General features: G+C 37.0%; 1 protein-coding gene across 4 annotated transcripts in view; it reads right to left on the bottom strand.

Moving 5' to 3' along the window:
• Positions 1 to 3055: 3055 nt before the first annotated feature.
• LOC111869786 (serine/threonine-protein kinase OSR1) overlaps positions 3056 to 12362 on the bottom strand; it is a 104991-nt gene continuing 95684 nt past the window's right edge. For all 4 annotated transcript variants that reach the window (XM_023861548.2, XM_033753559.1, XM_023861547.2 and 1 more), the window contains one exon: positions 3056 to 10252. In XM_023861548.2, coding sequence (XP_023717316.1) covers positions 10175 to 10252 — 78 coding nt within the window. In that variant the 3' untranslated portion in view covers positions 3056 to 10174. The remainder of the gene's footprint in view (positions 10253 to 12362) is intronic.

Below are 12362 nucleotides of genomic sequence, written 5' to 3'. Positions count from 1 at the left end.
ATCTAAATGAAACCCACAGTACAGTCTATATAGGCGAACATTTATTTGACAAGTTTCCTATTTGGAAGAGTCTAAAACAAGAAGCTGTTTTATCACCACTGCACATCAGCTTTGCTTTAGAATATGCCATTAGCAAATTGCAAGGAAACTAGGTGGTGCACATCAGTTTCTGCCATATGCTGATGATGCAAAAATACTGGGGGATAATATACTTTTAAATATCATAAAAACAGGAACTCTGACGCCAGTACGAAGGCTGGTATAAAAGTAAACACAGAGAAAATTAAGTACATGTTGTCGTATCACCAGAATGCAGTTCAAAATTGTACCAGATCCTCTAAAATTGTGGTCCAGATGATCAAAGAAAATTTAAATTGCACTCGCGAAGAAATTAAGAACAGGTTATATTCGGTGAATGTTTGCTACCATTCAGTTCAGAATCGTTTATCCTCTCGCCTAACTACAAAACCTGAAGATTAAAACATACAAACCATAATTTTGTCTTTAGTTTTGTATGGGTGTGACTCTTGGATCCTCACAAAAAATAAAAAACTTTGTGGTTTCAGTCCACAAGCGAACTATGCTGACCGCCGCTTGTCGGCGAAGTTAGTGCCAAATTTAGCGGATAGAGCATGTCGCGTGGTCAGCGCAACTAATCCCCACCACCGTTAATTTCGGTTTTCTAGACCGGAGCCTCTATTTCCTTGAAATAGCTTCTCAATTACCCTCATGAGGCTGAGTGGACCCCGTTCCAGACCCAGATGCTTATATACAGAGTTATACTATAATAATTGGCCTTAATTTTACCAGTGCTTCAGTAGACAAATGAAGGAATATTGAGGATGAGGTGCAAACTGAACTAGCAATAAAACTAATAACTTATCTATCACCAATGTATTGAGCAAGATCTTTTTAAATAGCTACAATGTATATGAATTTTAATTCATGTCTGAAATACTTGCGGAAGTGTCTATAGACCACTATGAAGTGGAATATACAGTGGTGGTTTGACATGGAATGGTGCTGCAACATAAACAGACTATTTAAACCACTTTATTGTGGGGGGAGGGGGGTAAGTATTTTCTCCCAATTGAAACTGAAAGAACAGAAGCATCTGCACAGATGTATACCCACTATTATAACCCTGATACTGGTAAAAAAAAGTTTCAGAATAACAATTTATGAAATCCGAGAACATTACAATATTGAGAGTTACCACAGCATCAAATGTTTGAGATTAACATGTATAAACCTATTTTGCTGTTTTGCATAAAGTACAAATTAGGCCATAAATGAAGCAAACACCCTTCATTTTAATTTTTTGTTGTATTCTTCAAGAATTCTATGATATCCGGAAGTGAATATGTGGACTATACTGTAGTTAGTACTTAACTTGGAATGTGAGTTACTCTATTAAGATTCCAAATATCCCCCCCCCCCCCAGATCAGGCACATAGGAGATTTCATATAGACCAGATCAAAAAAATCACATATCAGTTAACACAATATCTAGATGGCGCCACATCCTAGAAGACTGTTTTCTTCATAGTCACCAGCGTCAAAACCTCAAATCTTACAATGTCAAGCTTATTCAACAAAATAATAATATAACTGATTGGGGGGTATGTCATTATCCATCACAACAGTACCGGAAAATAGAAAGGACATTAGATATGACCTCATTAGAAAATATCCTTCATTTTCACAGTCAACAGACCACATACAATTTGATCAATTTTAACCTGTCCATCAACACTGTTAAGAAGTTGTGCACCAATATGGTTTACATCATAGGGCATTAAAATTTCTTTATTAATGCAATGCAGTTAGCCACATCTCTTTCCAGACATTTTGAGACAGTGCTCATAAGTTCTGTAATAGCAAAAATGCTATTGCCTGAATGTGAATGGGCTGACTTGCTGATTATTATAACCTCCAAACTTCACTTACTTTTACATAATTTCATTAGGAGTTGTATTTCTACTTTTACAGCAAGGAATGGATTCATATGGGATGAATTTAACAAATGTAATTCCTATGATGTTTTGAATTTCCCATTGATTTTAATGTGCCATGGTCTACAATCAGTATATTTATAACATGATCAAACTGGTAAAAATTCACTGTAATGATTTCTGCATTTCCATCACAAATTGAAATCCAGTGGTGCATACAATCTCAAATTAGTTTTACCATAATTAACATCTTTTTGGATGTGATGCCATGCGGTCTGATAAGACTGTTGCCATCTTCATGACAGAAGAGTTTTCTTCTACCATGAATATGGCAGACTACAAAAAGTGTCAGATCCCAGAGCACAGTAATCTGCATAGTCACCATCTTTAAGGACCTCAAATCTTGCAAACCAAAAAACCAGAAAATGCAGCATTTGATGGCTACACTAACATGAGGCATCACAGCTGAAGCAGTTAGAAAACATATACATAGGTGCAAACTTTCTTTGGCCTGCTTTCATTTGCATGTAAATGCACATGCTCACTATGATTTACACTATTTTAAAATGTGTGACTTCTGTTCATTAGTGAAAACAGAAAAACTGTTAACCATTTCATTGCAAATGTTATGCATCATCTCCAGTAGGACACAACCTTAAGGAATGAAACTTTCACTCAGTAGTGAAAAGGGTTATAAGATGCAGCACCATCCAAGACAATATACCTGTACCATTTCTAATACAAATGAATACTGGATTTATCAACATATAATCCCATCACAGTCAACTTATCTACTATTATTTTTAAATAATTCCCCATAAAGGCTTTCACCAATGATACTTGGTACCAATAAATAAATCGATAAATCAATTTAAGACATGTGCACACAATTCTGCAAACTAAAGAATATGGATAAGGCACATACAACTGCTGTCTTTTCTCAGTCTCAAATACACCATGATCCTAAAATTTAAAGCAAGCGATTTTCCCCACTTTGACACTTCTTAATGCACAGAATATTATAATTTTAAAAATGACAATTTATTTGGAGTGACAAGGGAAAAAAGCATGAAATAAGTACATTTCTGTGAAACAGTTCAATCAATTTGCATTTATACTTTATTTTTCAAAGAGGAATAATTGTTGGCACTGGCACTAAAAGGGCCCCTTTCCTCTCCATCACCACCTTATTTTATTTCATTCATCATTCCTCTCATCTTCTTCATTTTTTACTCCTCTCTTCCCTCAGAATTTGCCTGTTACTGTTTTATCTTTTCACACATTCACTCTGACATTGCAAAGGCCCCTTAAAGGACCACTTTTTCTTATTCTGTTCCTCCTGACTTTCCTCTACCTCCAAGTGCTTCTACTCAGCCACCATTCCTTCCAATCCCTCCAACCTTGGAAAGTGAACTTTAAATGGCTAAATGTTCTTTGCACTGTTCTCCTTGTCCTGTTGGTTCACTTAGGGCCCTGGACAAGGTCCTTCCTTCTGCCTATGTGATACCATTTTTCCCAAGCTTGGGTTATTCCTCCACCCTGAAGATGGAGTCAGCAAGTTCCTCTGAAACATTGGTACCGATCTGCCAGATTACATGACAAAGACATCCCCATCTGTGAGTCAATCTTGGTCAGTATTGTGCTTGTATACCTCACTGGAAAATAGGCAATGGAAGAAAATCCCACATACGCATGTGATTTCACATGCTCTTTGCCACAGAACTTTGAAACTATACACAGAATGGCAATGAATGCAATCTGGTCATCAACTATATTGCCAGCAGGGGAGGTCTGAAGATCTGTTTCTGTTGTCTGGTAATTCTCCCCACCATAATTAAGAGAGGTGAAGTTCTGGTGAAAAATGCCATGTTTCATATGCTTCCTCTCCAGAGCCCCATTCCTCGCCTCAGCATTCAGAATGCCCACAGACTTATGTCATAACATAATGACCAGGTCTGAACTGAAAGCAACATTTTTATATTCTGGAACAGTGGAAATATTACAAATGATCTAACTGGCAAGCTGCACCTGCTAGTGCTATTTTTGACAGCAAAACACGTCTCTCTTTAATCCATTAATTTGCATATTATATCAATGGTTAACCAATTAAATGCAAATATTTATTGTATTAAAAATACTAACCTATTCACAAAAGTAATTCTTTGCTATTTAAACTTATTTTCCTTCTTCCTGAGCTACAACATAAATACTAGAACAATCATAAGTTTCAGATATTTATAATTTCAATGTAGAAGCTTATGATGTCACAGAATGAAATAATGACAACACTATATTTTCTTACATTATTAGAAATCCCCAAACCTGAGAAGGTACAACAGCAATTCACAGATCATTCAGCAGAAATTGTTCCAAATTGTTAAATACAACCAAAATTACATAAGGTTTAATGTTTCTTTATAAGTGATTAATGCAGATTTGGTAGCCACAACAGATAACAAAGTACTGTGCAGATAATGCTACCACCATTTCCCTTACAGATAGCAGTTTCATTTTGATTCAGTATGCATACTACATTACAAAGGGTCAGGCTTCTCCTTGAAATGGAGGTATTAATATGCTTGAATGGCAGGCATTATGAACTACTCTGACCTGCATCATATGGATTTTCATGATTCATAGTCTTTAATGATACTCTATCAAATGCAGAAATTAAGTGTAGAATAAGTGAGAGGATTACATACAACGTCTGATCAAAAAGTACTGAGATTGAAGTCATACCACAGAAAAATGCCCAGAAAATGGACATAAATGATACAAATTTTCCCATGTTACTGCATGTTTACAGATTACTTGAATGCTTCAGTCATGCATGGTCAGCATTTAAATTCAAAGTGTTTCTGTAATGACAGTTTCACGATGTTTGAGAGTATGGAACAAGGTGTGTACATTAAAATTTACAAGAAAATAAAGAGATGGTGACCAACATTCATAAACCAAGGCATCAGCATTTGGAGGTGCAACAACAGGACAAGCATTAGGTTTTGAGCATCACTGCCGAAGTAATGTGTGTCCCAGATGCCATTTACTCAACACAGATCATGAATCAGTAGCTCAAGTGAGGTGTTTACTGCAAAATGACAGTGGACTTGCCTTATGTGAAACAGGTATGAATTTCTTGTGGCTGTCAGACCATTTTAATAGACATGTGCAAGAACAGCTTTTTCAGTTCAAGATGGGAATATGGAAAACATCATGAGAATCAAGACAAAAATAGAGAATGTATTAAGCGTACTGCCACATCTAACCAAATGTATGATGATTCTGAAGTGAGACAACCCTCACTATGGAGTATGCAGCACAGAAAGAGTAATTTCATAATCATACTGCAAATGTGAAAGAAAATGTATATCAGAAATGACACTGAGTTAGTTTCCTTCTTAAGATCACTAGACTTTATTCAGAATCACCTGTCTTGACTGTTCACCACTCCTGTCTCAAATGAGTGTGTTTACAACTCCCATCGTCTGTCTCAAACTCTCATGTTCACTGCCAACATTCCCAATTCCTTCCTCATCATCTCTCCAATCAATTTCATCAGATACACAGTACTTCTTAAATCTTTTCACTATCACTTCTGAAGAGTTTCATTGCCAGTGCCTTGATCTAATGGCATACCAGTTCCATCCTGGGCTTCTTCACTGTTCCAGTTGGTCTCAACATGGTCCTCAGCTAAAATCCATTCAGAATACAAATGTTTCAAATGATCCTTAAAAGGCTTATTTATTAGAAAGTGAAGATATATAGTCATGCCTCAAAGTATGAACACAATGCCAGTATTCATTGCATGAATCAAAGATCTGGTACCCAGACATTTAAATGTATCCAGCATTCATTTTGCCAACAATAACTCATCTCCTGTTCCAGACAACTTGTAATGAGCCTCTCAACAGTTCATTCAATCAATCAATCAATCAGTTTGCTCCAAGAATCCATATTAAGTGATACAACCTCCGGATATAGAACGTAATTCATCATAAATCATTATTCATCCATCCTTACTTCCGGCACATGATGATTAGTTCCACAAGTAACTGAACCATGGGCACAGTTTTTATATTCAGTACCAGGCATGCTGCCGCCAACTCTGTTAACACTACAGTCACACACCTTTCCACTGCATAAACATCACTGATGCTGTAACTGGACGGCATCCGGAAATACATCTACATTTCATTCACATTACTTTGAAGTGTGACGGTATCTTGCAAAGTGAAGATCTTTATTGTGGCAACAGGAGAGCAAAAATAACCTGTTCCGCCATGTCACTTTTACACAACACCCTCACCTGGAGTTCCAGTAATGGTACTGCATGAAACATTCCCTTCCGTTTACAACTGTAATGTCTGATACATTTTTACACATTATTTATTCCCTTTCATGATATTATCTGCCATTTTCATGGTGAGGTACAAAGAATCTTATGATACTGTAGATCAGTGAGCTACTGTTTCTGTTTTCATAACTTTGATGGTATTTTAGGAAACTTCACTTTATGGCTTCTGACCTTCTCGCTTGTTGGCTGTTCTCACAGCATGATGGTGTACAGTGTGGCATAAAAATACTAAAATCTCAAACCATTATAAACATCTAATATATAATATTTACATATATAGTACTCCATAGTCTTGTTAATTTAAAATATATCACTTATGGTATGACCAAAGTGTGCAAAGCAGAAGCAGTTACCAGAAAATTCTCAAAGTTCAAGACTGAAGAATTTATGTTTGAGTTGAGATTAAGAAGATTCCTTCATTCTGAAAAAGGTTTGTACATGCCTATATTTGGACAGAATATATGGGAGTGACATTAGGTTCATCTTAAGGCTGCTTACACAGGAACAGAAAGAAAAGTGCCTGTCATTTCTGATTTGCTTAAATGAGCAAAAATCAATTTAAGCCTTCTCAAAAAATGTTCATAGGTGATGAAACATGGCTGATAGTTATAACATCAAAACTAGGCAGAAATTATCACAATGTAAATCCCCTTATTCATTGCAACCGAGAAAAGAATACCAATTGAGCAGGAAAACCAATATGATTTCTAGAAGAATGATGTTTTCTAGATTAAGAGCACATTGTTAACCATATGTATACTGCACATGGCCAGACTGTTATCCATCATTTCTTCACAAGTACAGAGATGTCTCTCTGATCTGGTGCATCATAAACAACTGTGAAGTGGGAATCAGGGAAAAGGTAAATTTATCATGACAATGCTCCTGCTCACCTAACTTTTGCAGAAGTTCTAAGCCAAATACAGTATTCCACAAGTGAGAGAGCTTCCTTGCTCATTAGATATGGCTCTGTTCTTAAAAATAAAACACCTTAAAAGGTAAAAAATTAATGATGTGGAAACAACTGAACACATTGCAATGGAACAGCTGCTGGTGACTGCAAAAGCAGTGCTCCAGCACTGGCAGGAACAGTGAAACACATATGTGCAGAAGCTGTCCAGGCTGAAAGGGATTCTCTGCAAACACAGAATTTTAGTTCTAACAAATCAATCTGAGACACTCTTAGATCAGGCATCATATGGTAGAATGGTGAGGTGGCAGCCGTGACCTAATTCAAGACACTGCTGTGGTGTTTGACCAAAGGATTGAGAAAAATCACAGAAAACCTCTCTCAGAATAGCCAGTGTCCCAGATGTTCAAAGAAAATACCTTCTGAATATCAGTTACATGTACACTCTGTTATTCTATATGTAGTAATTTGATTATTTTGAACACAGTTTATTTTCATTGTACAGCATATCAGAATTCAATGCAGTACACACTATAACCCCATTAGAATAGAAAGGGTTTGTATGAAAGTGTTATTCTAGTCTTGACTTCCTACTTCTAGGTGGAGAAGTCCCTGAATAGTGCTACAAAGTACTTCATGCTAAATGTGTAAAACACTTTTTCCTTTTGAGGACATTCTCAAGAAATTGCACTCTTGCCACAAGTTAAGACTCTTACCAATAATTCCACTCCCCCATAAAAACATTGGATCTACCGTAAGTGGAGTGATTAAAACTACTGGTTCAGTGACTGATCCCAGAATTTTACATTCCAACTTTCCTTTATGTTACTTACTCTCACAGATCCTCTGTGGTCAAAGTTACTTGCAAGAAATTTTATACATTTTTTTCATGTGCCTGTGTTTTAATCTACTCCCATTCTGTACATTTTCAAAGCATTCTGTTTATATGAATTTTGACCTTTATGACACATAAGTACTAAAGAAGAAAAAAAAAAAAAGAGGCTATGGATATCATAACCACCAAAAATTATGAGACACATAAAATTAGCAGGCCTTCAAATACATACTACAGCCATTCACATGAAAGACAGACGTGCAATGCTAAGGTACAATTCCTGGTATACAGGGGCCATAGAGGCAATGCTTCACACATTTCAGACCACAGTCCAAAATAAATGTGAGAATCAAGCTTGTGCTTGGGGAAGACAGCTCGTGATACTAACATCTACTGCATACAACATGATGCTGAAGGGAAGAATAGAAATCCCCTGCCAAAGAATGATGATTACACTGGTTCTATACTATGCTTACAAAATGCTGCTATCAGACAAAAACAGATCTGAAAGTGTAAATCGGTATTCAAATTTTCATACTCTTTCATCCCAAGAACATCAACTTCAGTGATCATGGTTCCGCATCCATCCAAAGTAATCTACCTACAGCAAAACACACATTAACTGTTTGTTTGACTGTCCATTAGTCTTAACTCCAGTGAAATCACTGTCACCATTTTGTTAAAGGAAATTAACAATTAAGAGAAGGGTAAGCATCTACCTACAAAAGTAGCAAATCTAATTACTCCTAGTTTATTAAATATCTTAAGTTTTAAGGGGATAATGCAGATTATGTTAATTTTCAACATACAGATGCAGCAATGAAATAATATGGATATTAAATAACAAAGAATAGTGATTAACTTCTACAGCTTGTCTAGTACTATTAAAGGTGGCTGTGATGCATGAACATGAAGTTTGCATGGAGAAGACAAGAAACAAATACTGAAGTTTTGTGAATGGAAAACAGTCACATGGAAGACTGAGGAGGTATAGGGATAAAATTAAACTGCGGTGTAGGTTGTGAAGATTTGAACACACTCAATACAGGTTCCAATATTAGGCCTTGGTATTAGTGATGTTGAACCTCTATGCAAATTAACATTATGCTCATCTCAACAAATTGTGGAGGCATGAACACATTATGCTTCTGTGAATTATTCCTGCATTTGTAAGTTTTATATGCAACAAGTACCATACTCCAAAGTGACTTCAACAAACATGGAAACTTAGCTGAACAACTACAATCAGTGTGCACCACAAGCAAACACTCAGGAAACGAGTGCCATGCAGTCAGTTACAGAAGCTGACAATTTATTTCTTGCAAGAGATTCAGTTTACAACTTAACCAGCACAAGTGAATCATCAAGAAATTCTCTGAGCCTTCCCACTTATATGTAGACAATTCAGAACAACTGCATCAGCTCTAAAGTCAAAATACTGTCAACATGACAGTTACCTGTATTCAGTTGCCATTTGTTGGTTTAAATATGAATTCCAGACCTTATATCCTTTTGAAAAATTAATTTGTAACAATGGAAGGCTGCCAGCTGCAAATGGTTCTGAAGTGTAAGTCTACTGCAGCACCTCTTTGTTCTTATACCTTAAATATGCAAACTTGAAATTAAAGAATACACTAGTATGAATGTGATAAAATTAAAATATGGTATCATAAGTACATGGCATTTTCAACTACATCACACTCCTTGACATCTTTGACAGTGTTCTATGAACACTAACTCCTATTGCAACAAAACATATATTACGTGTAATCTGTGTGAAACAGAAAAGCCATTTGTGTCACAGTTTGCTTCAAATTCTTGGCTCAAGAACTTGCCATATTATCTACTGGCTCATATACATGACAGAGTAGAAATAAGCTTAACTTAAAAAAAAAACAGTTACCCAGATTCACTCTATACAAAGTACAGAGACTTTTAAAACATTGTCTTCCTTTTGTTATGGCCACTTAGTCTTCCTTTGCACATCTTATTTACAAATCATTCTCCTTCATTCCTAATGTAACTGCAGTTAGGAATAAAAAATGAATATAAGCAACTTCCTCATTTACACTTCAAACTTACAGCATAATTTCATATAACATTTTATGGTTTCTTCCACTTTAGTCTGTTATGGAGATTTGGGCAAAACCAATCAACGCTTTATCATCAGGAACTTCATTGCTTGCATAACCAGAATTCTGAAAGAACAAAAACAAATGTCAGAAAATAATGCAATATATTCAAAAGTTTCTAGTGCAGGGGGGGAGATTGGTGTTGCCCAATCAGGCAAAACCAGCTATTCCTCCAGTCCTGTGTCTATAATATTTACTTATCCATTTATTTTAAAATAGGAAAGTTGTCACACTGAAGTGTAAAGTTAACTGTTAACTTGCCACAATGTGGTACAGTGCACAGACAAGCAGCATCTTCTTGACACATCAATTGTGTGTGACAGCGTCTAGAATCAGTTGCAAGTTATCAGAATTCTGCAGTCAACAATTAACAGACGGAGTGGAGACAGGGAAATACTATATATCACGTGTTTATTTAAGGTGAAAGTTAGATTCACAGCAGAGCACGCCATAGGTCAAGCGCTTAGTCGCTGGCTTCCCACCACGGCGGCCAGGGTTCGATCCTGGGTCTGGTTAAGTGGGATTTGTGGCGAACAAAGTGGCACTGGGGCAGGGTTTCTCCGAGTACTTCGGTTTCCCCTGCCAATCTTCATTCCACCAAATTCTCCATCATCATAATCACCCGGGGCAGGTACAATAAACCAATCAGTGGCTGCCGTGCCGAGTGGACCCAGTTGGACTCCACCCCCCACTAAGCAAAAAAATAAAGATTCACAGAATCTGGTAGTCAGCTTAATGCTTCTGTTTGGTGATGTAAGTGGCTCAGAACCAGCAGCTGTCAAATGTGATGAAGCAGTATAACCATTCTACTCCTAACAAATGTGAATAGCTATCCTTGTAAAATGAATGCAAGCTTAAAAAATGGGCAGTGAGTGCAGTGTTTAACAAAGAGTGGGAAAAACAACTCGAATTCACAGATTTATAACCATGTGTCTAATCTGTGGTAACAGCTTCATATTCAATGTTTTAAATCTCAAACACCAGCCTGTGCAAAACTCTCATTCACCAAAGGACTGAGACCTCACTTTTCTCTTGTAGCAGAGAACCTCAGCTGCTCATAAAGACAGAGGACCGCTGTAGAATTATTACATGCATAAAATAGTGGCTGCAGGCATCTGGAGAGAACAGTCACAGTTGAGTCTTAGCTGAGTGTGAGTGGCTGGCACAGACACATATGTGCACATTGTGTATCACAAGTTAGATAGGTGTAAAATGAAAGATGAGAACAACATAGTGGCGCTCTAATGATATAAAAAGCAGCCTAGATAAAACTGATATCGAGTTCACAGTTCACTGACAGTACGACAATAATTGTTCCAAATAATGCCCAACCTTATATAAGCAATGTTCTTGGACATCAAAGATAAGGATTTCATGTCATCTCAATTGAAAGACAATAAGTGGAAAACTGACCAGGCATTCCTGTGTGACGATGTGAACATTTAAACCACTTCAAAGTGATTTTTCAGGGAAAATACTTCCTTATGCAACAGTTACATACAGCAGTAGAGACCTTCGAAACGAAAGTGTTTTTGTTCTCAAAACAGAGGAAAACAAATTCTTCTACTCTACAAGAACATGAGCTGGGATAGCACAGTCAGTATAGCGCCTGGCTACAGGCTGGACAACCAACTGGTCCTTTTAGGGTCAAGAATGTTCTCTTCTCCATGTTGTCAAGACCATCTATGGGGTTCACCCAGTCTCTACTGGGGCTCTTTCACCAAGGGTAAAACGGACGGAGCGTGAAGCTGACCACTCACCTCCAGCTAGTGCCAAGATCAAGAAAATGAGGATCTATACATCCACTCCCCCATATGCCTTCATGGTGCAGTGCTTAATTAGTTAAGCACAGAGACAACTTTACCCTCACCTTTGCAAGAACCCATGAGTTATAATGCAGCTGATAACTAACTAACTAACTAGCTAACTAACTAACTAGCTTAACCAACTAACTACCTACCTAACTCATTCACTCACTCATTTTATGGAGCTGAGTTCTTCTAGGGAAACTGTCAGTCACTCAGTTACTCAAAAATTATCCAGAAGATTCATCACTGTCTTCACAACAGCCCTCCACTGGTCCCTATCCTTAGTTACATCAATCCAGTCCATAACACCCCAATCTATCTCCCTAAGATCCATTTTAATATTATCCTCCCACCTACATCTATGTCTT

Source organism: Cryptotermes secundus, unplaced genomic scaffold (genome assembly GCF_002891405.2).
Source record: "Cryptotermes secundus unplaced genomic scaffold, Csec_1.0 scaffold123, whole genome shotgun sequence".
In the NCBI taxonomy this organism is placed as follows: domain Eukaryota; kingdom Metazoa; phylum Arthropoda; class Insecta; order Blattodea; family Kalotermitidae; genus Cryptotermes; species Cryptotermes secundus.
Note: the sequence above shows the minus strand (reverse complement) of the source record. Positions and strands in the feature narration are given on the sequence as shown.